We start from the raw sequence: 25,121 nt of genomic DNA on the forward strand, positions 1-25,121 counted from the left end.
CTTATATACTCACTGCCAATAAGGTTATATAAAACAGCTCACTGCATGGGAATGTGCGACATTCCCTTTGAGTTACTAAGAAACACCTTGGATTTAGAAATTCTGGAAATTCTGGCTCATCTTTTTTTTTTTTTAATGCTGGGCATTGATCCCAGGGCCCTGCGTATCATGGCAACCACTCCAGCACTGGGTCCATTCCTGGCCCAATTCTCTCTGCTTTTAAATTCGGATCTACCAGAGCTCTCCTTTACTGTGCGGTGGCTTTTATCCTAGGGCTTTGATACATTTCATGAAGAGGAAAAAAACATCAAATGGAGACATAGTTAGAGGCAGAAAGCTTCAAGCACAGTAGCCTGTCACGTGTATGTTGGACAAAGAAGTTTCCCTCCTTGAGTAACTGGTAACTAAAAAGATAGAAAAAAAGAAAAAAGTTACACAGATATCTTTCCTCAATTGGAAAAGTGACGAAAATGATGAAGAAGGAAAGCTTAGTTCAATTGAACACCTCAGTTTCCCAGCTGGTGTTCAATTACTCTCACTTGGATTTTACACGCTTGATTGAATAACCACTTCATGGAGATTTGTTTCTTTTGGAAGCTTGCACCAGTAATTTATTGATCACATCTCTAAAGAACAGAATTCTTGGTGGCAGGTTCTCCAGATGCTGTGGCATGGAGGAGTCAAAAAACTGCTGGTAGGGAAGGCATCAGTATGGTTTCAAAATGTCAGGACAGTACGGATACTGAAATAGGACAGAGAACATGTTGTTTTAACATTTACACAATTCACTTTCTCCATGTAAGTAAATGAAACATTTGATAATTCTCTGTTAAAGTCTACCTTATTCTCAGACACAATATTCCCATCCCTATGCATGAAGGTCATGTCAATGTAAGAGCAACCCATCCTTTTCTGGTTCTCTCTTGGGTTTATTCCAATCTTAAACTCACTCAGAATATGTGAGATTTCCATTTAAATTTCCATGCATCATAAGCATCTTTTAAAAGACATTTTTTGAAAACCTGAAGGCCTGGTATAAGAAATATAGGCTGCCAGCAACTCAGCCTAGCTACTCTGAAGGGAAAATTGCAGTTCCAGGCCAGTCCAGACAAAAATAGTTTGCAAGACCCCATCTCCAAAACCCCTAAGTAAAATGAACTGGAGTTGTGTATCAAGCATTTAGAACACATGGTTTGCAAGTGCAAAGCTTTGAGTTAAAATTCAAGACCCAACAAATAAGCTAAGCTAAACTAAAATACAATGAATAAAAATCACGTAATACATTCTTGCTGTTTATCCTGTACTTAGTAAATGCTTTCCAACATCATGTATAAACCTCAACTTAGAAAACAGAACTATGAAGTAGACTTTAATATTATTTCCATTTTAGAGAATTTACAAATTGAAACATTTGTTACTTGCCCTCGGCCACACATCTACCTATGGGGTAGGTGTTGGAATTCAAACTCTGATTCAAGGTGATAGATAACTTGCCTGATAGAAAGGATTGTTTAGTAAAGTTAAGATCATGTTAAAGGTTTAGTAGAGCTTTGACACAGAGATTATTAATGAATTCTTAGAGGATGATAATGAACTTTATTAGTATTAATTCTAGGATATTTCATTTTGAGGACGATTAGAAATGTAACATTTATACTGGAACTAATTCTGTTTCTAAAAGTCTTTTTATAATGGATAAACACCTTTAGAAAACAATGATCTGCATACCTTTTTACACATTTTACATGTATTTATACACATAGAAGAAAATATGTAGATAATCTAGAAAATGCAGGACAATATAAAGATGAAAGTAAAAATAACCTGTAATTCTACAATTTAGAGTTAACCATTAAAATTTTCTTGAATTGTTATCAATGTTTTAGATATATGTACATTTTTTTCTCTTCTTTTTGGACATCTAGGGTCATATTGTATACTAAAGCTTGTATTCTATATTTTATGTGCCTAAAGTGACATCAGGAGAATTTCCCAATTAATGAAACCACTTTAAAATGCCCTCACTGATTTCTAAAATGTGATTGGTATTTTCATCTCCTTAATGTTAGACTTCCAGGATTTTTTCTAATTTTAATATAACACATAACAGGGAAATATGTGTACACATATATGTATGTTTTCATATGTAAATCTGTATAATAGACATTTGGAAATAGAATTACTAGTACAAAGATTCTAGGTTTTTTAAGTTTCTGATACAAATGGTCAAATTACTTTCCCAAGAGGTATAACAATGAATCTTCCTCATAGCAGTATGTGAAACTGCCCATGTCATCATGTGCTTAACAATGCTAACTAATACAATTTCCAATCTGGTTATTAATAAGGATAATTTTATGTAAGTATTTATATTCACTGTAAGGTGTTCTCATAAAGACAATTCTAACATGCTTAATAAATTCATTTGCTGCTCAAAAGTACCTCTGGTTTTGAGCATCTCTATATTTGCCCTCATACTTTTCGACCTGATGATGATGATGATGACAACAATGATGCTGCTACTCTGATAACCTCGGTGTCCCATAGCTCTTGAGTTCTTGAAAGGAAGTGTAGTTTCATAGAAAGAAAATCAACTTTGCTAAAAACCACATCTAACCTGGACTTCTGCCTCCCCTGCCTACTACCTGAGTGATGACCAAGTCATGCTCTCTCAGAAACTTAGTTTTCCTCCTAAGATAGAGAAACTGGGACCAGCAAACAGCATTGTTTGGGGATTACATGAGGTGATGCAGGTGAGACCGTTAGTGGAGCAGCTGGTGCTGTGTGGATGCTATTTTCTTTCCTTTCTCAAGAATGTTTGTCAATGAAGTATCTAATATAATATTCTTTGTGTGTTCATAAGAAGTAGCATTTAAAGTTTAAAACCTCAGGAGAAGAAGTGTAAGAGTAGCAGAAAAATGCATAGACAATGAAGACAGAAGGTGGGATTAGTTTTAACTAGTACTTTACTAAATGTAAGTGGCAAAATTCATCCAATTAGGTGCTTGTGTTATATATTAGAGATAGGTGCCTTTTCCCCTAATATTTGAAATATCAAATAGTTTAAATATTTAAAATACCACTTGTACCCTTCTTTATTATAACTCTTGTTTGTAAAAAAATTCATTATAAACTGTGAAAAATAACAATAATGGTATTTTTATGGAAAAACTAGTAGTATCTGCATAGAAAATGACCCCAGTTGTTTCTAACTTTTCCTATATTAGTGCTTTGGTGATGCCTTGAATATAATTTTAATTTACAGTCATTAACCATCAGCCTTAGTGGCCACACATAAGCCTCCTTGACTCAATATTATAATGATGACTGTGTGACTGTGACACACTCTCTTTTTTTTTTATTTTAGTATTCATATGTGCATACAAGACTTGGGTCATTTCTCCCCCCCTGCCCCCACCCCGTCCCTTGCCACCCACTCCACCCCTTCCCTCTCCCCCTCACCCCCTCAATACCCGGCAGAATCTATTTTGCCCTTATTTCTAATTTTGTTGTAGAGAGAGTATAAGCCATAATAGGAAGGAAGAAGGGTTTTTGCTGGTTGAGATAAGGATAGCTATACAGGGAGTTGACTCACATTAATTTCCTGTGTGTGTGTGTGTTACCTTCTAGGTTAATTCTTTTTGATCTAACCCTTTCTCTAGTTCCTGGTCCCCTTTTCCTATTGGTCTCAGTTGCTTTTAAGGTATCGGCTTTGGTTTCTCTGCGTTAAGGGCAACAAATGCTAACTAATTTTTTAGGTGTCTTACCTATCCTCACCCCTCCCTTGTGTGCTCTCACTTTTATCATGTGCTCAAAGTCCAATCCCATTGTTGTGTTTGCCCTTGATCTAATGTCTGCATAGGAGGGAGAATATACGATTTTTGGTCTTTTGGGCCAGGCTAACCTCACTCAGAATGATGTTTTCCATTTCCATCCATTTACCAGCTAATGATAACATTTTGTTCTTCTTCATGGCTGCATAAAATTCCATTGTGTATAGATACCACATTTTCTTAATCCATTCATCGGTGGTGGGGCATCTTGGCTGTTTCCATAACATGGCTATTGTGAATAGTGCTGCAATAAACATGGGTGTGCAGGTGCCTCTGGAGTAACCTGTGTGTGACACTCTCTCTGACAGAGGCGAGTGCTCTCTTAGAAAGAAGACTGCATCATTCTGATCACTCAGGTTTGATATGATCTACACAGTCCAAGAGGATAGGAAATCTTAAGACAACCATGCTTAACTTCTCAGAATGTGATTTAGACCTTCTACATGCAAACACTAAATTTGCAATGGGAAATTAAGGAACTCCAATTTTTTCTCATCCTTCCTCCATCCCCTGTCATAAAAAGAAACTTAAAATTTACCTTTTTCCAGAGTGAAGCAAGTCAAATCCTTCATTAACTTTTTCAAAAGGTAAAACATTGGTTATTAATGGATCCAATGAAAACTTCTTAGCCATAAAATCAGCCACAAGTTGGGGAACAGCATCTTTGCTCTTAAACCCTGAAAATAAGTGAACATAATTGATAGATTTAGTCAATGGTAAGTAAAAGAATTATAGAGAAGGTTTTCCAATAAAATTAAAATGAAAGTTATAAAAAGACAGTATTCCACAGACTGCTGTTGTTGAGGTCAGTAAGTGACATAGTGCTTCCAAACCCCTTTTGCAATGCTTTGGCTTTTTAATCCTGCCATAAATTAGGGTCCTCAGCTAGACCTATGCTTCTCATTCTTTCATAGAGGAATTATAGCATAGATGATTGTGCCCAAAATCAAAGACCAAATTCAGCAGTATCCAAATTTGCACACTAGGTGCCTTACAAAGTCACAAGCTTAAAAACAGCTGAGTTGAAAGGTCCTAGATAGCATATGGGAACTACAGAAAAGTTTGTCTTGGGACTTTCTCTCTGCATTAGTTCCATATCTAGCTGACTTGTAGCCTAAGACTACAACAGGAATTCTAATTTATTTTTCCTACATAGATTTTCAAAACCCAGCCTGTTTTTTGTAAAAAGGAAGAAATTCTGAACTTAATAAGAATTTGGTGTTCAAGAATGACTACATACCACCAAAAAGTGCTCCTGTCCAGATGCGTCCAGTCAATAATGCCATAGGGTCCATTGAGAGGCTTTGGGAATCAGGAGGCACCCCTATAATGACACTCACACCACATGCATCATGACAGCATAACAGGGCAGAAAGCTGGAATAAAAAATAGTTTTTAGCATACTTAATTAAAGTGAATTCTCTTATATCCCAAATCACAATGCACAGTATCATTTAACATTGATTTAACTAGATTCTAATTGTGTTGTGGTAAGAAATTGTGTCTTTTGCTTCTTCTTTCCACATTACACAATGCACAGAAACTATTTTTTGACTGAAAGAATGGGTCAATGAATTAATGCATACTTAATTCTTACTTATTAACTAATAAAGAAGCAAATATCATTATAGATATATATAAATCTAGATCCTCAAAAAAGAATATTGTTTCATTATCACATGATCATCAGGAAATCTATGAGTTGGTTAATTCATTTTCATTTATCTACTAAGTAAGTATTTGAAAACTAGTGCTTTGAACCAGGTATGTTGAAGGTGAGTAAGACATAGATAGTTATAAAAATTTTTCTCTTGTCCCCATGGTAATTACTCTTTAATAGATTCATATTCTACCATACATTTCTAAGATGCATGTGTTTTTAACAATGCTTTCACCTCCAAAAATGTATATTTGTTCTGATAAACTATGCTTACTATTTAGTACTCCCCAACATATAGAATGATTAGTCATTTGGTTTTGAAGTTTGCCACTTAGACGATCAGATATCCTCATACAGTATGGTCATCAGACAGTTGGTGCCTTCAAATAAAGGAACACTCCAGTTCCATGTGAGGATTGTGAGAAAATATCAACCAAGTTCAATGAGAAAAGCTTCATAAGATGCTAAATTCTCTTGCAACCTCCATTAACCTATCACATATTGTCCCAGGTCAAGACTACAAAGAACTTTACTCTCAGACACAGTTCCCTGTTACCAGCATTGCTAAGTCGTACTGGAGAAACTAAATGAGGATTTGTTAGTCTCTGGGGATATTTTTCAGGAAATTATAAGAATGCTTGTCTTGTGAAATATAGGTAAATAGGTATTCTCCATGGCAACTGATAATATTTGTAATCATTTGAAAGAAATATTATGAATATTTCAAAGATACAAGTACTTTAAGCTTGTAAACAGTATTTCATATTATTAACAGCAGCTGACATTTATTGAGAGCTTACCACACCACATGTATTATTTCATGGAATCCATAAGAAATGGTATGAGCTATTTTTCCCTGAAGTTTTCAGGTTAACAAAACCTGTTTCTTTTAAATATTCACTCCAACACATGGGTATTGGGTATTCCTATGTGCCATCACTGTACTGTCTCTGTGGTAAAGAACCATGATGCATTAAAGCAGTCACTCTTTTACTGCTTTTTTTTTTTGGAGACATGGGATTTGAACTCAGGTCTTTGCACTTAGGAAGTTCATAATTCATTAAAACATAAAAACTGTTAAGAATATAGAAGAGATTCCAGTGCTGGTGGCTCACGCCTGCAATCCTAGCTATTCAGGAGGCAGAAATCATCAGGATCATAGTTTGAAGTTTGCCCGGGCAAATAGTTCATGAGACACTAGTTCGAAAATACCCATGACAAAAAAAGGGCTGGTGGAGTGGCTCAATGTGAAGGCCCTGAGTTCAGGCCCCAGTCCACATACACAAAAAAAGAAAGTGGAAGAGAAGAAAATCAAGATGGTGAAGAGCTTATGAACCCTGGGGCCTTGACCTGAACAATTTCAAACAAATACTCCAGATGTTTCTGGCAGCAATGATCAGTAATCCTGCTTTTTCTGTCAGCCAAGATACCACCAACACTTAGGGGCACAGAGTATTCATTGACAGACCCTTAAACTATCTTTTTAAAGTGCAAAACAGCCCAGTGCAGGGCCAGCCAGCTGCTGCCTGCCCACCTACCAGTTTGGTGGCTGGAAACAGCTGAGAGCAGGGTCAGATAGCCCTGGGATATCTGCTGCTTTTTTTCTATTGTCTTTTTTTTCCTATATCTCTCGCTCTTAATTCCTTCCTGCCTCGGTCAGTAAGCTAAAACACAACACAGACAACCACAGACACCTGCAAGCATCTGGGAGTACCTAGACCTGCCATAATATGAGCAGACACAGAACCTCCCACTGCTGCATGCCTGCACAGATCTCTGTCTGCCTCAGTGTATCTGCAACCTCCTCAACAATAAAGCAATGCAGAGAACCTCTCAAAGAGAGCTGAAAGCATGGGGGAAGGCCTGGACTGCCAAACACAAGTAGACACAAAACATCTATCTGCTGCTTGCCTGCACTGCCCTGTAGCTGGCTCATTTTCAACCAAGAAAATTTGCTGAGTGCGACACACTGTATGGGAGGGAGCTACATATTGTAGTACAGCTAGGGAGCCAATTGCACCCTCTCTGGACAAAACTGGTGGCCAAATACATGGAGGGAATATTTTCCCTCTGCCTTGGGAGGAGGGGAGCTAAATGCAGAGCTGAATAAGCCTGTGTGGGGTTGGGGTGACTCAGCAGCAGCTGTGGGGAAAGCCAGGCACTGCACTGCCATGGAGAAATTTTGAGTAAGCTGAAACTGAGAGTCTCACCAAGAGAAAAGTCCATCTCTAACTCATAGGCTTGCCCTGTGTGTGGAGGGGCTGGTGACTGCTCATTTACCAACCCCTCACTATGAACTGCTCACTGGACCACTTCTGAGAACCCACCTGCTCCAGAGGTTCCACTCCAGTAAGAAAACCCAGGCTCAGACAACCATAGATGAGCCCCCCCAAAGCTGTCTGATAGGGAAGAGCAACATTGATTGCCACACAACCCAACATACCAGCCTTACGAAGGGACAATATCTTGGCCAAAGCCCCTATAAAAAATAAAAGAATCACCACCTCAACCTGAAATCAGAGGAGAGTCGAGCATTGATTGAAGTTATATATCTATATCTATATCTATAATTTTTAATTTTTTTATTTTAACTTTAATTTTCATTTTTTCTTCCATCTTACTATTACCTACATCCCTACATCCCTTCTGCATTCTGTTCTAATACTAATCAGTCAGTGCTCTGTTGCCCAACTCTGCTTTTTCTACTCCATTGTTTTCTTTCTCTTCTCTTTCCATCTTTTCTCCTTTCCTTTCCCCCTCACCTTCCTCTCTTCCCTCCCCACCCCCACCACCTCAACCTCCTCAATATGCACCACTCACTGAATAATCTATTATACCAACTTTCCACAGTATCCCATCCTTCCTAACCCTTGGCAATCACTGACAATAGCACCTCTTCCACAATGACTGAACTATACCTCAACCACCCTAGAGACTTAGTATCCTAGAACCTCCATGCCTCCCCTTTCACCCCATCCCTACTTTCTGTCCCTTCCTCCAGCACTAGCTCTTTCAATACCTAAGAATCCACATCTATCCAAATAACTGTTATCCACCCAATCTCCATGACACATAGATTATATCATCAAGGGACTCCCTACATATTTTGTAAATAACTGGTCTAGCATTGAGTCAGTGAATTTGTTACTGCTAATTTATATCACCTAGTCAGGGAACAGAAATAGCACAGCAACCTAGCTAATGAGTAAGCCTATCATAGCACAGTAATTGAGTCAAAGGGGAGAGAGCAAGTCATTAAAATTCCCAATTAGCCACTCAACAACATAGGAGCACAGTACATGATAGAAGCATGGGTAGAAGTAGGATGCCAGGAAATTCTATCCCCCAGAAATTAACAATTTAATAGAGGATTTAGGGGGAAAAGAAGAAAATGAATAGCTGGTTCCTGACCCCAATAAAATGATGATAATTATGATCAATGAGCCAAATTATGTCCATAAAAAAATTTCTCAAAGAGGAAATTATAAATGAGATCATTGAGATAGTCATGGAGAAGCTGTTCAACACAACCTAACAGAAAGTACAAGATGAACTCAAAGAATAGCAACACAACACAAATAAAAATGTAGAATGATGATAAGTACATCCAATAAGCTCATTGAGACCCATAAAGAGATGCTCAAAAAGGAGCTCACAGTGGTACTCATGGTGGTGCTCCAAGAGAAGCTTAAAGACAGCATACAAAAATCAACTCAAAGAATATAAAGACAACACAAATAAAAAACATAAGACACAGAAACAACTGAATGAAATAAGAGAGGAATTCAACAAACACCAAAATGAAACTAAGGAGACTATTAAAAAAAGAGATATATGAAATAAAGAAAACAGCACAAGATATGAATGATGAGTTTAACAAAGTTATGGAAAATCTCAAAAAAGAATCAAACAGAAATTCTGGAAATAAAAATTCCCTAATCAAATAAAAAATGAAGTTGAAAGCCAGTCCAGCAGGCTAGAACAAGTGGAAGACAGAATCTCAGAGCTTGAAGACAAAATAGATATTAAAGAAAAAACAGAACAATTATTAGACAAAGGATGCAAAACCTGCAAAAGGAATACACAAGAAATAAGCAACTACATCAAAAGACCAAATCTGTGAATAATGGGCATCAAAGGAGAGAAGAGGAGCAAGCCAAAGGGATACATAATACATTACAACAAAATAATGGAAAATTTCCCAAATCTTGAGAACAAGTCGTCAACTCAAGTACAGGAAGCCTGCAGGACACCAAACAGACTTGACTAAAATAGAACCTTTCCACAGCATATTATCACTGAAACAACTAGCATAGAATACAGAGAACGAGTATTGAAGGCTGTAAGAGGGAAAAAACAAATAACATATAAAGGTAAACCCATCAAAATAGCAGACTTCTCAACAGAAACCTTAAAAGAAAGCAGGGAATGGAGTAATGTATTTTGAGCACTGAAATAAAACAATTTCAGTCCTGGGATGCTCTACCCAGCAAAATTATCATTCAAAATTGATGGAGAAATAAAAGTCTTCCATGATAAACAGAAACTAAGACAATAGATGACTATCAAGCCACCACTACAGAAGATTCTGAAAGGAATTCTACACACAGAAGATGAAAACAAACAACCACAAAAGGATGGAAGTATTAAACCTCATGAGAAGAACATACAAGTACCCAGAGAGTAGCATTGAATCAGCTGCATACACTCAAATCTTTAAACAACAAAAACAACTAAATGGCAGGAATCACCACATATACTAACCCTGAGTGTTAATGGATTCAACTCCCCCATCAAAAGACACCATTTGTTAAATTGCATTAAAAAGGAAGACCTGACAATCTGTTGTGTACAAGAGACCCACCTTATTGACAGAAACAAACACTGGTTTAGGGTAAAAGGGTGTAATGAGATTTACTAAGCTAATGGCCTCCAAAAACAGGCAAGAGTAGTAATACTTACATCTGATAAAGTGGAATTTGAACTTAAATTAATCAAAAGAGATTTTTAAAAAGTCACTACATACTAATAATTATCAAGAGGAAATAATTATCAACTTATATGCTCCCAATGTCAGTGCACCCAAGTTAATTATACATACACTAAAGGGCTTAAAACCACATAAAGACCCCAACACATTGGTAGTAGGAGAATTTAATACCCTTCTATCAACAATAGATAGGCCATCCAGACAAAAAGAATCCACAAAGAAATCCTAGAACTAAATGACACCATATATCTAATGGAACTGACATATGTCTACCGAGCATTCCATCCTGCAACAACAAAATATACATTCTTCTCAGCAGCCCATGGAAATTTCTCCAAAATAGACCACATCTTAGGTCACAAAGCAAGTCTCAGCAAATATAAGAAAAGTGAAACAACCCCCTGCATACCATATGATCACAATGCAATAAAACTGGAACTCAATAACAAAATCAGCAGCACAAAATACTCAAAAATTTGAGGCTAAACAACACATTGCTCAATGATCAGTAGGTCATAGAAGAAATAAGGGAGGAATCAAAAAGCTCCTGGAATTTAATGAAAATGAAAACACAAGCTATCTAAACATATGGGATACAACAAAGGCAGTCCTAAGGGGAAAGTTTATAGCTATGAGTGAATATGTTAAAAACAGAAAGATTTCAAATAAATTACCTAATGTTGTACTTCAAACTCCTAGAAAAATAAGAACAAGCTAAATCCAAATAAGCAGAAGAAGAAAATAATAAAAATAAGGGCTGAAATCAACAAAACAGAGACCAAAATCCATTCAAAGGATCAATGAGACAAAAAGATGGTTATTTAAAAAAATAAACATGATTGACATACCCCTGGCAAATCTGACTAAAATGAGGGAAAAGATCCAAATTAATAAAATCAGAAACAAAAAGGGGGAGATAACAACAAACACCACAAAAATCTAGGGCATCATTAATCACTACTTTGGGAACCAAGATTCAAAAAAATTGGAAAATCTAGAAGAAATGTACAAATTTCTAGATACATACAACCCTTCAAAACTGACCCAAGAGGATATCAACCACCTAAACAGATTGATAACACACCATGTACTTGAAGAAACAATGGAGTCTCTCCAAAAAGAAATATGTAGGACCTGATGGATTCTTTACTGAGTTCTCTCAGACCTTTAAAGAAGAACTACTACCAATACTCCTTAAACTTTTACATGAACTACAAAGTAAAGGATCACTGTGTAACTCATTCTATGAAGCCAATATTACACTTATCCCCAAACTGGAAAGGGACACATACAAAAAAGAGAACTACAGGCTAATCTCCTTAGTGAATATTGATACAAGAATCCTCAAAAATAATGGCAAACCAAGTCCAGAAAGATCATTCACCATAACCAAGTTGGCTTCATCCCACGGATGCAGGGATGGTTCAACATAGGCAAATCATTAATTGTAATACAGCACATTAACAGAAGCAAGACAAAAACCATCTGATCATCACAATAGATGCAGAAAAAGCCTTCAACAAAATTCAACATCCCTTCATTATCATTTCATGATAAAAGCTCTGATGAAATTAGGAATAGAAGGAATGTACCTCAATATAATAAAGGCTATATATGACAAACCTATAGCTAACATCATACTTAATGGAAAAACTGAAACCATTTCCCCTAAAGTCAGCAACAAGACATGGGTGCCCATTCTCTCCACTTCTATTCAAAATACTCTTGGAATTTATTTCTAGCCAAAGCAAGAAGGCAAGAAGAAATAAAAGGAATACAGATAGATGAAGAAGAAGTCAAACTATCCCTATTTGAGATGACATGATTTTATACCTAAAATATCTGAAAATCTCCACCAAAAAACTAGACCACAAAACAATTTCAGCAAGGTAACAGGATACAAAATCAACTTACAAAAATCAGTTGTCTTTCTATACACCAACAATGAGCAGATTGAGAAAGAATATAGGAAAACAATTCCATTTACAATAGCCTCAAAAAAAATCAGATACCTAGGAATACTCTTAACAAAGGACATAAATGACCTCTACAAGGAAAACTAAAGACCACTGAAGAAAGAAATCAAAGAAGACTACAGAATATGGAAAAATGGCCCATGCTCATAAATTGGCAGAATCAACATAGTAAAAATGGCTACACTACCAAAAGCAATCCACATATTCAACACAATGTCCATCAAAATTCCAATGACATTCATCACAGAGATTGAAAAATCCACCCTAAAGTTCATTTGGAAACACAAAAGACTGAGAATAACCAAGGCAATACTCAGCAAAAAGAGCAATGCTGGAGGTATCACAATACCCAACTTCAAACTATACTACAGAGCCATAGCAATAAAAACAGCACTGTACTGGCACAAAAACAGGTATGAAGACTAGTGGAACAGAATAGAGGACCCAGGTATGAATCCACAGAGCTATGCCCACCTAATTTTTGACAATGTTGCCAAAAACAAACTTTGGAGAAAAGACATCCTCATCAACAAACATTGCTTGGAAAACTGTATATCTGCATGCAGAAAACTGAAACTAGATCCATGTTTGTCACCCTGTACAAGCATCAACTCAAAGTGGATTAAGGACCTTAATATCACCTGGAAATCTTAAAGCTAGTACAGGAAAGAGGAGGGAGTATGCTGAAAGCGATAGGCATAGGCAAGGACTTCCTCAGGAGAACTCAACTCTCTCAGCAACTAAGAGATAGGATCATCAAATGAGACTACATGAAATTAAAAAGCTTCTGCACAGCAAAAGAAATAGTGTCTAAATTGAAGAAGCCACCCACAGAATGGGAGAAAATCTTTGACAGCTATACATCAGACAAGAGACTGATAATCAGAATATACAGGGAGCTAAAAAACTGAATTCCCCCAAAGTCAATGATCCAATGAAAAACATGAGAAAATAAACTGAACAGAACTTTTTCAAAGGAGATGTCCAAATGACTAAAAAACACATTAAAAAATGCTCACGATCCCTGGCCATAAAGGAAATGAAAATCAAAATGCACTGATTCCACCTCACTCCTGTTAGAATAGTTACCATCAAGAATACCAACAATAATAAATGTTGGCAAAGATGTGGGGAAAAAGGAACCCTTGTACACTGTTGGTGGAATGTAAGCTAGTACAATCACTATGGAAAACAATATGGAGGCTCCTTAAAAAACTAAACATAAATCTGCCCTATATCCAGCAATCCCACTCCTAGGGATATACCCAAAGGAATGTGAGTCAGTTACAACAAAAGCACCTGCACATCATGTTTATTGCAGCTGTAGTCCCAATACCTAAGCTATGGAAATAGCCATGATACCCCACTACTGATGAAGGGGTTAAGAAAATGTGATATTTATATACAATAGAATTTTTACTCAGCGACAAAGAAGAATAAATTTTGTCATTTGCATGTAAGTGGATGGAGTTGTAGACTATCATGTTAAGTGAAGTTAGTCAGGCTCAGGAGGCCAAAAGCCACACATTCTCCTTCATATGCAGATCATAGACCTAAAACAAATGCAGCCATATTATGAAATACAGGTCATACTAAGGGAAGGTTGTGCAAGGAGAGATAGGCAAGGGGAGGAAACTAAAAACTTGAATGTAGTTGATGTTCTCACTGTACAGGAATGAATATAGAAATTTTAAACTGGCCGGGGCCACCAAGGGAAGTGGACTAGGGAGGAGTGAAGAGGACTGGAAGAGGTGAATCATTTGGGGCTGTAATACATATATGCATGGCAACAACATAAGGAAACTCCCTGAATACCTACCTTTACCTCAAACTAGCAAAAAATGTCATGTTTTTTGCTTCAACTTTTATGTTTTTTCTTCTACAAAATCAGAGAACAAGAGGGCGGAACAAGTTCTGCCAGGGGCAGGGTGTGGTGATGTGGGAGGGCTTTGCTTCCAGAGGGAGGTGGTAGGAAAAGGGCTGTAGAGGATGAATATGGTGCAAAGAATGTATACATGCTTGCTTGCATGTATGTAAATGCAAAATTATACCTGTTGAAACTGTTTCCAGAGTCAGGGGAGGAGGAATGGAGGAGAGCAGTGAAGGGGAGGATTCAAATATGATATGTTTGATACATTGTAAGAGCCTTTGTAAATGTTACAATGTACCCACACCCAGCATAATTAAAAAAAGAATGGAAGAAAATGAAACTTGCCAAATTAGGAATGAATTTGTATTATTTCACGGCTACTTACTGAATTTTTTTAATTAAAACTATTTAAAGATAACGTGTAATGTCTCAAGTCAAATGCAGACTTTCCCTTGTTAAAGACAAGTATTGGATGCCCTCCAGGCCATCTGCCTTGAAGTTAAGGAAATGGAGTAAGTGGGGCATAATTGGAGGAAATGGCATAGTTAGGTTGCGCTGGACTCAGGGTGTAGGCAAAAGGTTGTAGAGCCATTTACACCTGGCACTCGATAAAAAGCCAAACACCGCCAGACGCCAGCACCCAGACTGCTTGGGAAGTTGCAGACCACAAGGTGAGCTAAGCGGCATGCGGTACTCCCACAGACGACCCTGGGCCAGATCAGCATAGCCCCCTGGATAGACCGACCCCCACCCAGGGAAAAAAGAGAAACTGAATAATAAGCAATAACAAAAAAGACACGTGGGAAAGAGGGTGGGGCGCCGAGTGCCGAAGAGCGGGGGATGGGAATCCCTCACAGAACTCTAAATAAATAAGCTGGCTGGAGAAGGCAGGAGTGGCATCACCTGCCCAGGAACCAGGAGTGGGAAAGCTTGTAAAAGCAGTGGTAGGAGGAAAACACCGCAGGAGAGGGGGCAGACCCACTTCCCACGTGAACTGTAAATAAACAGGCCAGCCTGAGAAAGTGGGTGCAGTGTCACCTCCCCCAGTGTGCTTGGAAAGGGGAAAGCTTGTAGCAGCGGCGGCGCCACCCAGGAGAACTCTAAGTAAACAAAGCCTGAAGGGCTAGGTGAGTGTTAAGCTCACTCCTGAGATCTGCATAAATAAAGCCTCCAGCAAAAGCAGGCTGACAGCAGTGGGCAGGTGAGCTGCAGCCTCAGATAGCCATTCACAGAACTGTCTCCAGACTCTTTTTTTTTTCTCTCTTCTTTCGATGAGACAACAACCAAACTACACCTGCAAGCTGAAAAACTTACTGAAATTGTATTGCATTTGAACTTGGGACACTTTGTGGTGTTTGTTTGTTTGGTTGGTTAGTTGGTTTGGTTTGGTTTGTTTTTTTTCCCCTTTGATGAGACAACAACAGAACTACTTCTGAGTCACCATCTCCAGGATTGGAGGCTGAGAGACTAACACCAAAATTATTAAGACTGAAACTTTATTGCATTTGAACTTGGAGACTTTTTTTTTCAATCCTCTGTCTCTCTAATGCCTGCTCAGCTTACTGTTGATTAGTACACTATCTCTCCCTGTTTATATCTTTGAAACTTTTTGTTTGTTTGGTTGGTTTTTTTACTTATTTGTTTACCTATTTTTCCCATTTTTTTTTCACTTCTTTGCTTTCCCTCTCCTCTCAACCTTTCATCCTAAATCTCACCACTGTTAATAATACAAGCTAGAAAATACTTAATTGCACACAGTACAGGGACAATAACAATACCAAGGGCAATGATGGGGACAGAAAAAATAGGGAAACCAGTTTCCCCATAGCAAAAAATTAGTACAGGAATCAGGGGGAAACGAAGAAAACAGATACTCAGATCCAGACTCCAACAAAATAAAGATAAACTATGCCAAAGAACCCAATGAAGCCCACAAGAATAATCTAAAAGAAAATCCTACAGGTAATCATTGAGCATTTTATTGAGATGATGCTGGATATGGTCAACCAAAACTTACAGGAGACACTCAAGAAATTCCAAGACAATAAAAATGGAGAATTAGAGAAAGCACAAAAAGAAATAAAAGAAACTACACCAGCACTGTATAAACACCAAAGTGAAACAAAGAACAGGAGTGATAAAGAGATAAATGAACTAAGGCTGAAAATAGACAACATTAAAGAGCACCATCTCACAGACAGAAATAGGATAGGCTTAGGATGAAAGGCTGGAAAAAGATTTACTAAGCCAATGGCCCCCGAAAACAGGCAGGAGTAGCAATAATTATTTCTGACAAAGTAGACTTCAAACTTACATTGATCAAATGAGATAAAGAAGGACATTCCATACTAATAAAAGGGGAAATAGACCTAAAGGAAAAAACAGTTATCGACCTATATGCACCCAATGTTAATGCACCCAATTTCATCAAACATACCCTGAAGGACCTAAAAGCATATATTAACTACAACACAGTGGTCGTGGGAGACGATAACACCCCATTATCATCAATAAATAGGTCATTTAAACAAAAAGTCAATAAAGAAATCCTAGATCTAAAATATATCATAGATAAAATAGACTTAGTTGATGTCTACAGAACATTTCACCCAACCTCTACACAATATACATTCTTCTCTGCAGCCCATGGAACCTTCTCCAAAATAGATCATATCCTAGGACACAAAGCAAGCCTCAGCAAATATAAGAAAATAGAAATTATACCATGCATTCTATCTGATTACAATGCAATAAAACTAGAACTCAACAACAAAAGAACAGACAAAAAACATGCAAACAGCTGGAAACTAAATAACTCACTGCTTAATGAACAATGGGTCATTGATGAAATAAAAGAGGAAATTAAAAAGTTCCTGGAAGTCAATGAAAATGAAAACACAACCTACAGGAACCTATGGGACACAGAAAAGGCAGTCCTGAGAGGAAAGTTTATAGCCATCAGTGCATATATTAAAAAGACTGAAAGATCCCAAATCAATGACCTAATGATACATCTCAAACTCTTAGAAAAACAAGAACAAGCAAATCCCAAAATAAATAGGAGAGACATAATAAAAATAAGAGGCAAAATCAATGAACTACAAACCAAAAAAACCATGCAAAGAATTAATGAAACAAAAAGTTGGTTCTTTGAAAAAATAAACAAGATTGACAGACCCCTGGCAAACCTGACCAAAATGAGGAGACAAAAAAACCAAATGAGTAGAATCAGGAATGCAAAAGGGGAGATAACAACAAACACCATGGAAGTCCAGGAAATCATCAGAGACTTCTTTGAGAATCTATATTCAAATAAATTTGGAAATCTTAAAGAAATGGACAGATTTCTAGATACATATGATTATTCAAAACTGAATCAAGAGGATATTACATACGTGAATAGATCTATAACACAAAATGAAATTGAAGCAGCAATCAAGAGTCTCCCCAAAAAGAAAAGTCCAGGACCTGATGGATTCTCTGCTGAATTCTATCAGACCTTTAAAGAAAAACTGATACCAACCCTACTTAAACTGCCTAACACATTTTATGAAGCCAGTATTACATTTATCTCAAAACCAGGCAAAGACACCTCCAAAAAGGAGAACTATAGGCCAATCTCCTTAATGAACATTGATGAAAAAATCCTCAATAAAATAATGGCAAACCGAATTCAACAATATATCAAAAAGATCATTCACCACGACCAAGTAGGCTTCATCCTACTCAAAAGCTCCTAGACACCATTAATAGCTATAGCAAGGTAGCAGGATATAAAATCAACATAGAAAAATCATTAGCATTTCTATACACTAACAATGAAGAAACTGAGAAAGAATATATGAAAACAATTCCATTTACAATAGCCTCCAAAAAATTCAAATACCTAGGTGTAAATCTAACAAAGGATGTGAATGACCTCTACAAGGAAAACTATAAACTTCTGCAGAGATTGAGGAAGACTATAGAAAGTGGAAAGATCTCCCATGCTCATGGATTGGTAGAATCAACATCATAAAAATATCTATACTCCCCAAAGTAACCTACATGTTTAATGCAATTCCCATCAAAATTCCAATGACATTCATTAAAGAGATTGAAAAATCTACTGTTAAATTTATATGGAAACACAAGAGGCCACAAATAGCCAAGGCAATACTCAGTCAAAAGAACAATGCAGGAGTTATCACAATACCTGACTTCAAACTATATTACAAAGCAATAACAATAAAAACAGCATGGTACTGGCACAAAAACAGACATGAAGACCAGTGGAACAGAATAGAGGACCCAGATATGAAGCCACACAACTATAACCAACCTGTCTTTGACAAAGGTGCTAAAAATATACAATGGAGTAAAGACAGCCTCTTCAACGAAAACTGCCGGGAAAACTGGTTAGCAGTCTGCAAAAAACTGAAACTAGATCCATGTATATCCCCCTATACCAATATTAACTTAAAATGGATCAAGGATTAATATTAGATCCCAAACTATAAAGTTGGTACAGGAAAGAGTGGGAAATACTCTGGAATTAATAGGTATAGGCAAGAACTTTCTCAATGGAACCCCAGTAGCACAGAACTAAAAGAGCATAGATAAATGGGACTTCATAAAACTAAAAAGCTTCTGCTCAACAAAAGAAATGGTCTCTAAACTGAAGAGACCACCCACAGAGTGGGAAAAAATATTTGCCAGCTATACATCAGACACAGGACTGATAACCAGAATATATAGGGAACTTAAAAAACTAAATTCTCCTAAAATTAATGAACCAATAAAGAAATGGGAAAGTGAACTAAACAGAACTTTCTCAAAAGAAGAAATTCAAATGGCCAAAAAACACATGAAAAAATGCTCACTATCTCTAGCAATAAAGGAAATGCAAATTAAAACCACACTGAGATTCCACCTCACCCCTGTTAGAATAGCCATCATTAGCAACACCAGGAACAACAGGTGTTGGTGAGGATGTGGGGAAAAAGGAACCCTCTTACACTGCTGGTGGGAATGTAAACTAGTACAACCACTCTGGAAAAAAATTGGGAGGCTACTTAAAAATCTAAACATTGATCTACCGTATGGTTCAGCAATACCCTTTTGGGGATATACCCAAAAGAATGTGATTCAGGTTACTCCAGAGGCACCTGCACACCTATGTTTACTGCAGCACTATTCACAATAGCCAAGTTATGGAAACAGCCAAGATGCCCCACTACTGACGAATGGATTAAGAAAATGTGGTATTTATACACAATGGAATTTTATGCAGCCATGAAGAAGAACGAAATGTTGTCATTCGGAGGTAAATGGATGGAATTGGAGATCATTCTGAGTGAGGTTAGCCTGGCCCAAAAGACCGAAAATCATATGTTCTCTCTCATATGCGGACATTAGATCAAGGGCAAACACAACAAGGGGATTGGACTTTGATCACATGATAAAGGGAGAGCACACAAGGGAGGTATGAGGATAGGTAAAACACCTAAAAAACCATATAGCATTTGTTGCACTCAATGCAGAGAAACTAAAGCAGATACTTTAAAGCAGCTGATGCTAATAGGAGAAGGTGACCAGGAACTAGAGAGAAGGTTAGTTCGAGAAGAATTAACTTAGAAGGTAACACACATGCACAGGAAATCAATGTGAGTCAACTCCCTGTATAGCTATCCTTATCTCAACCAGCAAAAACCCTTGTTCCTTCCTATTATTGCTTATACTCTCTCTTCAACAAAATTAGAGATAAGGGCAAAATAGTTTCTGCAGGGTAGCGACGGGGTGCGGGGGAGGTAGGGTAGGGGGTAAGGGAGGGGCTGTGGGGAAGGGGGGAGAAATGACCCAAACATTGTATGCACATATGGATAAAATAAAATTAAAAATTAATTAATAAATAAAAAGGCAAAATTCATGTAACTGAGGCAAGAGAGTGGCTCCTATGTATACATGTATGTACCCATTGATCTTGTAGTCTATATGGAGCCCATGTTAATTTACTTTCTTTTGCTATAAAGTGACTTAGCTTAAGTCACTTGACTTCTTTGTGTCCAAGGTAAGAGAAAAACATATTTCCCTGTCCTTTCTAAGATAAAATTGATGTAAATATAGAAACTGCTTCTAACAGTTCATAAACTCAGATTAAACGGTCATGGGCTTTTTGGGCTGTTATTGATAAAAAAAAAAGACATATTACTGGAGACAGATTTTTTAAACAGATACAATTAAGGATTTCTCTTCACAAATTAAACAGTGTAGCAAATGGGAAAGAAAATTGCCATTCTAAAAATATCTTGTACATAATATTTATATCCTGCTGCATAAGCATAACGTACATTGTAGACGTAGAAATCTCTGGGTTGTCATGTTACCTACCATGGTGTCAAGCAAACCAACGACTTCAAATGAAAAATCTACACCCCCATCGGTCATTTCCTGTAGCACCTCATGGATAGGTTTTTTATAGTCTTGAGGATTGATACATTCAGTGGCACCCAATTCTTTGGCCTTTCCAAATTTATGTTTGTTAGTATCCACTCCAATGATCCTGGCTGCTCTTGCCACTTTACAGCCAATGATAACAGACAGACCAACTCCTCCCAGGCCAAACACAGCACAGCTGGAACCCTTAGTGACCTGTGTTTTCACAAAATGTAGAAATGAACAAAGTAGTGTTTGTTAGAAAGTTCCAAAGCAGTATAAAGTGTTAAGCTACTCAGACATGACTAGTCTTCTGTGAACATATTTTGACTACAGTTGTTTCATGTTTAAGTGCAGAGGGTTGAACTAGATCAGTGGTTCTCATCCTTTGCTACACATTAGACTCAGTTGGAACTTTACAAAACAGTAATATTCAGGTTATAGCTCAGGCTAATGAAATCACAATCTCTAGATAGCGCTCTTTCCCTGGGTTACTCTAATAGGAAACTCAGCTTAGAACAAGTGGACTGGTTGATATAAGATCCCTAAATGTCACCGATTCTAAACTTGAAGAGACTCAGGATAGATTAAATCCATTGATTGAAGCTTCAGTATCTTGTACATGAAGGTGGCACAAAGCAATTCACCGAAAGCTGTTGAAAAATAGGTAGAAGGGATGTGGGGAAAAGAGAGAACTATAGAGGGGATTAAGATGATCAATGTATAGAATATTGATGTGTGAATCACCATGGTGTAATCCCTTTGTACAATTAATATACAATAATAAAAATTATGGGAAAAAAATTGGGGGGAATGAAATGAGTGGATTTTACTCCAGGAGACTGAAAAGTAACTTAATCAACCTAGGAATAATTCATTCCTTCCTTGGCTCATTAACTTTTAGTAGTCACAGCTAGTATAATGAAAGCAAAATTAGCTGTGAAGCATACAAGAGTTATTCTTGGCTTAAAGCAAAGCCTAAACAGGATAATGTTGGTCGAGACTAATGGTATCTTTGTTGATCTTCATCCCTGATTTTTATTTTTATCACAAGCTGGACTAGAAGTTGTGATCCCCCTACCTCAAGTCCCTAAATGCTGTAATTACACGCATGTGTTACCACACAAAGTCTCTCCCTGATTTTTAAAAGAAAGAACAATATTGCAATTGAAATTAGTCCATACACTTATTTTGATATTACTGGGGTTTGAACCAAGGGTTTCACACTTAGGTAGGTGCTCTACAACTTGAGCCCCTCTGCCAGTTTTTGTTTGTTTTGTGTGTGTGTGTGTGTGTGTGTGTGTGTGTGTGTATGTGTGTGTGTGTGTGTGTGTGTGAGAGAGAGAGAGAGAGAGAGAGAGAGAGAGAGAGAGTTGGATATTTTTGAGATAGGATCTTACGAGCTATTTACTTGGGTAGGCTTCAAACAAAGATTCTCCTGATCTCTGCCTCCTGAGTAGTTTAGCATTACAGGCATGAGCCCCTGTGTCTGGCTGGTTTATATTCTAATAATGAATTAAATACATTATCATGAGTCTCTTTGGCTACTGTTTGTAAGTAAACTTACTTAGACCACCTGCTACAACAGATGCAATTGTATAAGGATTGATGGCATTTTGGGCTCAAGTTACCAAAATTTGGAAAAGATGTGCTGTAAATTAGCTAGGGGCTGTTTAATTAAACCTAATCTTTCATTGCCAACCTTCCCTGTAGGTCAAAACCTGCTGTTCCAAGTATTCTCATTACTATATTCCCTAAAGGGTTTCTATTCCCTTTTTCATTCACTACTTGTGGCCTTGCTTAGAAAAATACATGACATGTGACTTTGATTTGAAAATGACAGTCAATTTTTCTGATTCAACAGGAGTTTTGAGAAGAATGTTGGAGTCTCAGCTTGCATGATGATAAGTATGAGTATTTGGGAAACTAGCTTTATGTCTCTGAGTCTTCATTTCATAAAAATGGAAGGTACTCCCAGATTTTCAACCTTTTGGAAAAAAGAAATTTTAAAGGAGTTCTACTTGAAATGTACTCTTCTGAAGCATGTGCTCTGGGTGTGTGCACACACCTGTGTTATGCAGAGGAGAAGATGTAGCAACAATGACTAGAATGAATGCATTTGCTAAACTCCATTACTTACTGGAATCCACAGACTGGGTGACCCTTGGTTTAAAGGTGTCTCTACGGCTTTAGAATTACTGTGGACCCTAGTCCTGGGAATAGGATTCCATTGTCGTGTGCTCCTCCAAAGCAAATCCTGTATTATATTTACTTTGGCTACTCAGAAGCTAGCAGAACCCATTGTGCCACTGTAGAATGAGTGGTTAAGTGTGAGCCCGGTCCAAACGTTAGTGATCGCATAAAGAAAAATTATTAAAATGAAATCCCTGCAGTTTCTTATGAATCACCAGCATTTCTGTACGGTATTCATTGGCTTCATCTTGACATTTTTGCACACATATATAATTTACTTTGATTATAATCACACTCATGGCCCTCTTGCTGTTTTATTTTTGAAACAGTCTCATGATGTATCCCGGGCTTCCCTCCAACTTGTGGTGTTCCAGGCTAAACTTCACAAGAGTGGGATTATGGGGGTGTACCACCACACCCCGCTTTCAATAACATTTTCATATAAACAGGTGATTTTCTAGAACATGGATTCCAATTTTGGGGGGGCTATTTTCTATCAATAACTGAATCAAATTCACTGCTGAAATCTACCAGGCCTTAAGGAAGAAATAATGCCAACACTTCTCAAACATCTCCATAAAAAAGAAAGGGAAGGAACAGTACCACACATTCTATGCAGCCGGTATTGCACTAATCCTAAAACTGCACAAGGACACAACAAGAAAAGAGAATTATAGGCCAATCTCTTAAATGAAAATAGAAGTAAAACTCTAAATAAAACTTGTTAAAAAATCACACACCATGATCAGGTTTCATTCCAGGGATGCAGGGATGGTTCACATTTGCAAATCAATAAATGTAATAGAGAATATAAAAGGAATATAAAAATTGCATCATCATCTCATTTGATTCAGAAAAAAGTGTTTGACAAAATACAACATCCATTTCTCATAAAAGTTCTGATGAAACTAGGAATAAAAGGAATGTACATCACTAAAATAAAGGCTATTAATGACTAACCCATAGCCTTCATCATAATAACTGGAGAAAAACTGAAACCATTTCCTCTAAAGTCAGGAACAGGACAAATGTGCCCTCTCTCCACTCTTATTCAGCATAGTCTTGGAATTCCTATCCAGAGCAGTAAGACAGGAAAGAGAAATAAAAGGAATTCAAATAGGAAAGGAAGAGGTGAAATTATCACTATTTGCTGATGACATGATCTTACAACTAAAAGACCTGGAAAACTCCACCAAAAACCTCCTGGACATCATAAACACCTTCAACAAAGAAGCAAGATGCAAAACCAATATGCAAAACTCAGTACCTTTTCTATATACCAACAATGAGCAGACTGAGAATGAATTTAGGAAAACAATTCCATTTACAATAGCCTAAAAAATACGTAGGAATAAACATAACAAAGGAAGTGATAGATCTCTAAATTGAAAACTGTAATTCACTGAAGAGAGAAGTTAAAGAATATGTCAGAAGATGAAAGATGTCCCATGTTCATGGATTAGGAGATTTAATGTCATACCAAAATCACTCTTTATAGTCAATGCATTCCTCACCAAAATTCCAATGACATTCCCCACAGAGACAGAAAAATCAAAGCTAAATTTCATACAGAAATACAAAAGACTGTGACTAGCCAAGGCAATAAAGAGTAATGCTGGAGATTCCACAATACCCAATATCAAACTACACTCCAGAGGCATAACAATAAATGCAGCACAAAAACAGACATGAAGACCAATGAAACAGAATAGAGGACCCAGACATAAATTCAAGCAGCTATAGCCAGCTGGTTTTTGACAAAGGTATCCAAAACATACAATGTAAAAAAGACAGCCTCTTCAATAAATTTTTCTGCAAAAACTGAATATCTGCATATAGAAGACAAAATAGATCCATATCTTTCACCCTGCACAAATATCAATTCAAAGTGGATAAAAGACTGTAATAGAAGGCCCAAAGCTTTGAAACTAATGCTGGAAAGAATATGGAATACAATGAACACTCAGGCATAGGGGATAGCTTCTTAAACAGAACTCAGTTGCTCAGCAATTAAAGGAAGAAAGGATTGACAAATGAGACTACATGAAACTAAAATCTTCTGCACTGCAAAACAAATAGTCAACAAACTGAACAGGCAGCCCACAGAAGAGGAGAAATCTTGGCCAGCTATACATCTGAAAAGGGCTTAATAACCAGAAAATACAGAGAGCTCAAAATACTAAAT

General features: G+C 37.2%; 1 protein-coding gene across 1 annotated transcript in view; it reads right to left on the reverse strand.

Annotated features, from left to right (window-relative positions):
• Positions 1 to 717: 717 nt before the first annotated feature.
• LOC109677106 (alcohol dehydrogenase 1C-like) overlaps positions 718 to 25,121 on the reverse strand; it is a 30,146-nt gene continuing 5,742 nt past the window's right edge. The window contains exons 6-9 of the mRNA XM_020153253.2: positions 20,699 to 20,959; positions 5,074 to 5,209; positions 4,372 to 4,510; positions 718 to 742 (exon numbers count right to left, since the gene is read on the reverse strand). Coding sequence (XP_020008842.2) covers positions 718 to 742; positions 4,372 to 4,510; positions 5,074 to 5,209; positions 20,699 to 20,959 — 561 coding nt within the window. The remainder of the gene's footprint in view (positions 743 to 4,371; positions 4,511 to 5,073; positions 5,210 to 20,698; positions 20,960 to 25,121) is intronic.

The sequence above is a fragment of the Castor canadensis genome, chromosome 9, assembly GCF_047511655.1.
Source record: "Castor canadensis chromosome 9, mCasCan1.hap1v2, whole genome shotgun sequence".
Taxonomy (NCBI): Eukaryota; Metazoa; Chordata; class Mammalia; order Rodentia; family Castoridae; genus Castor; species Castor canadensis.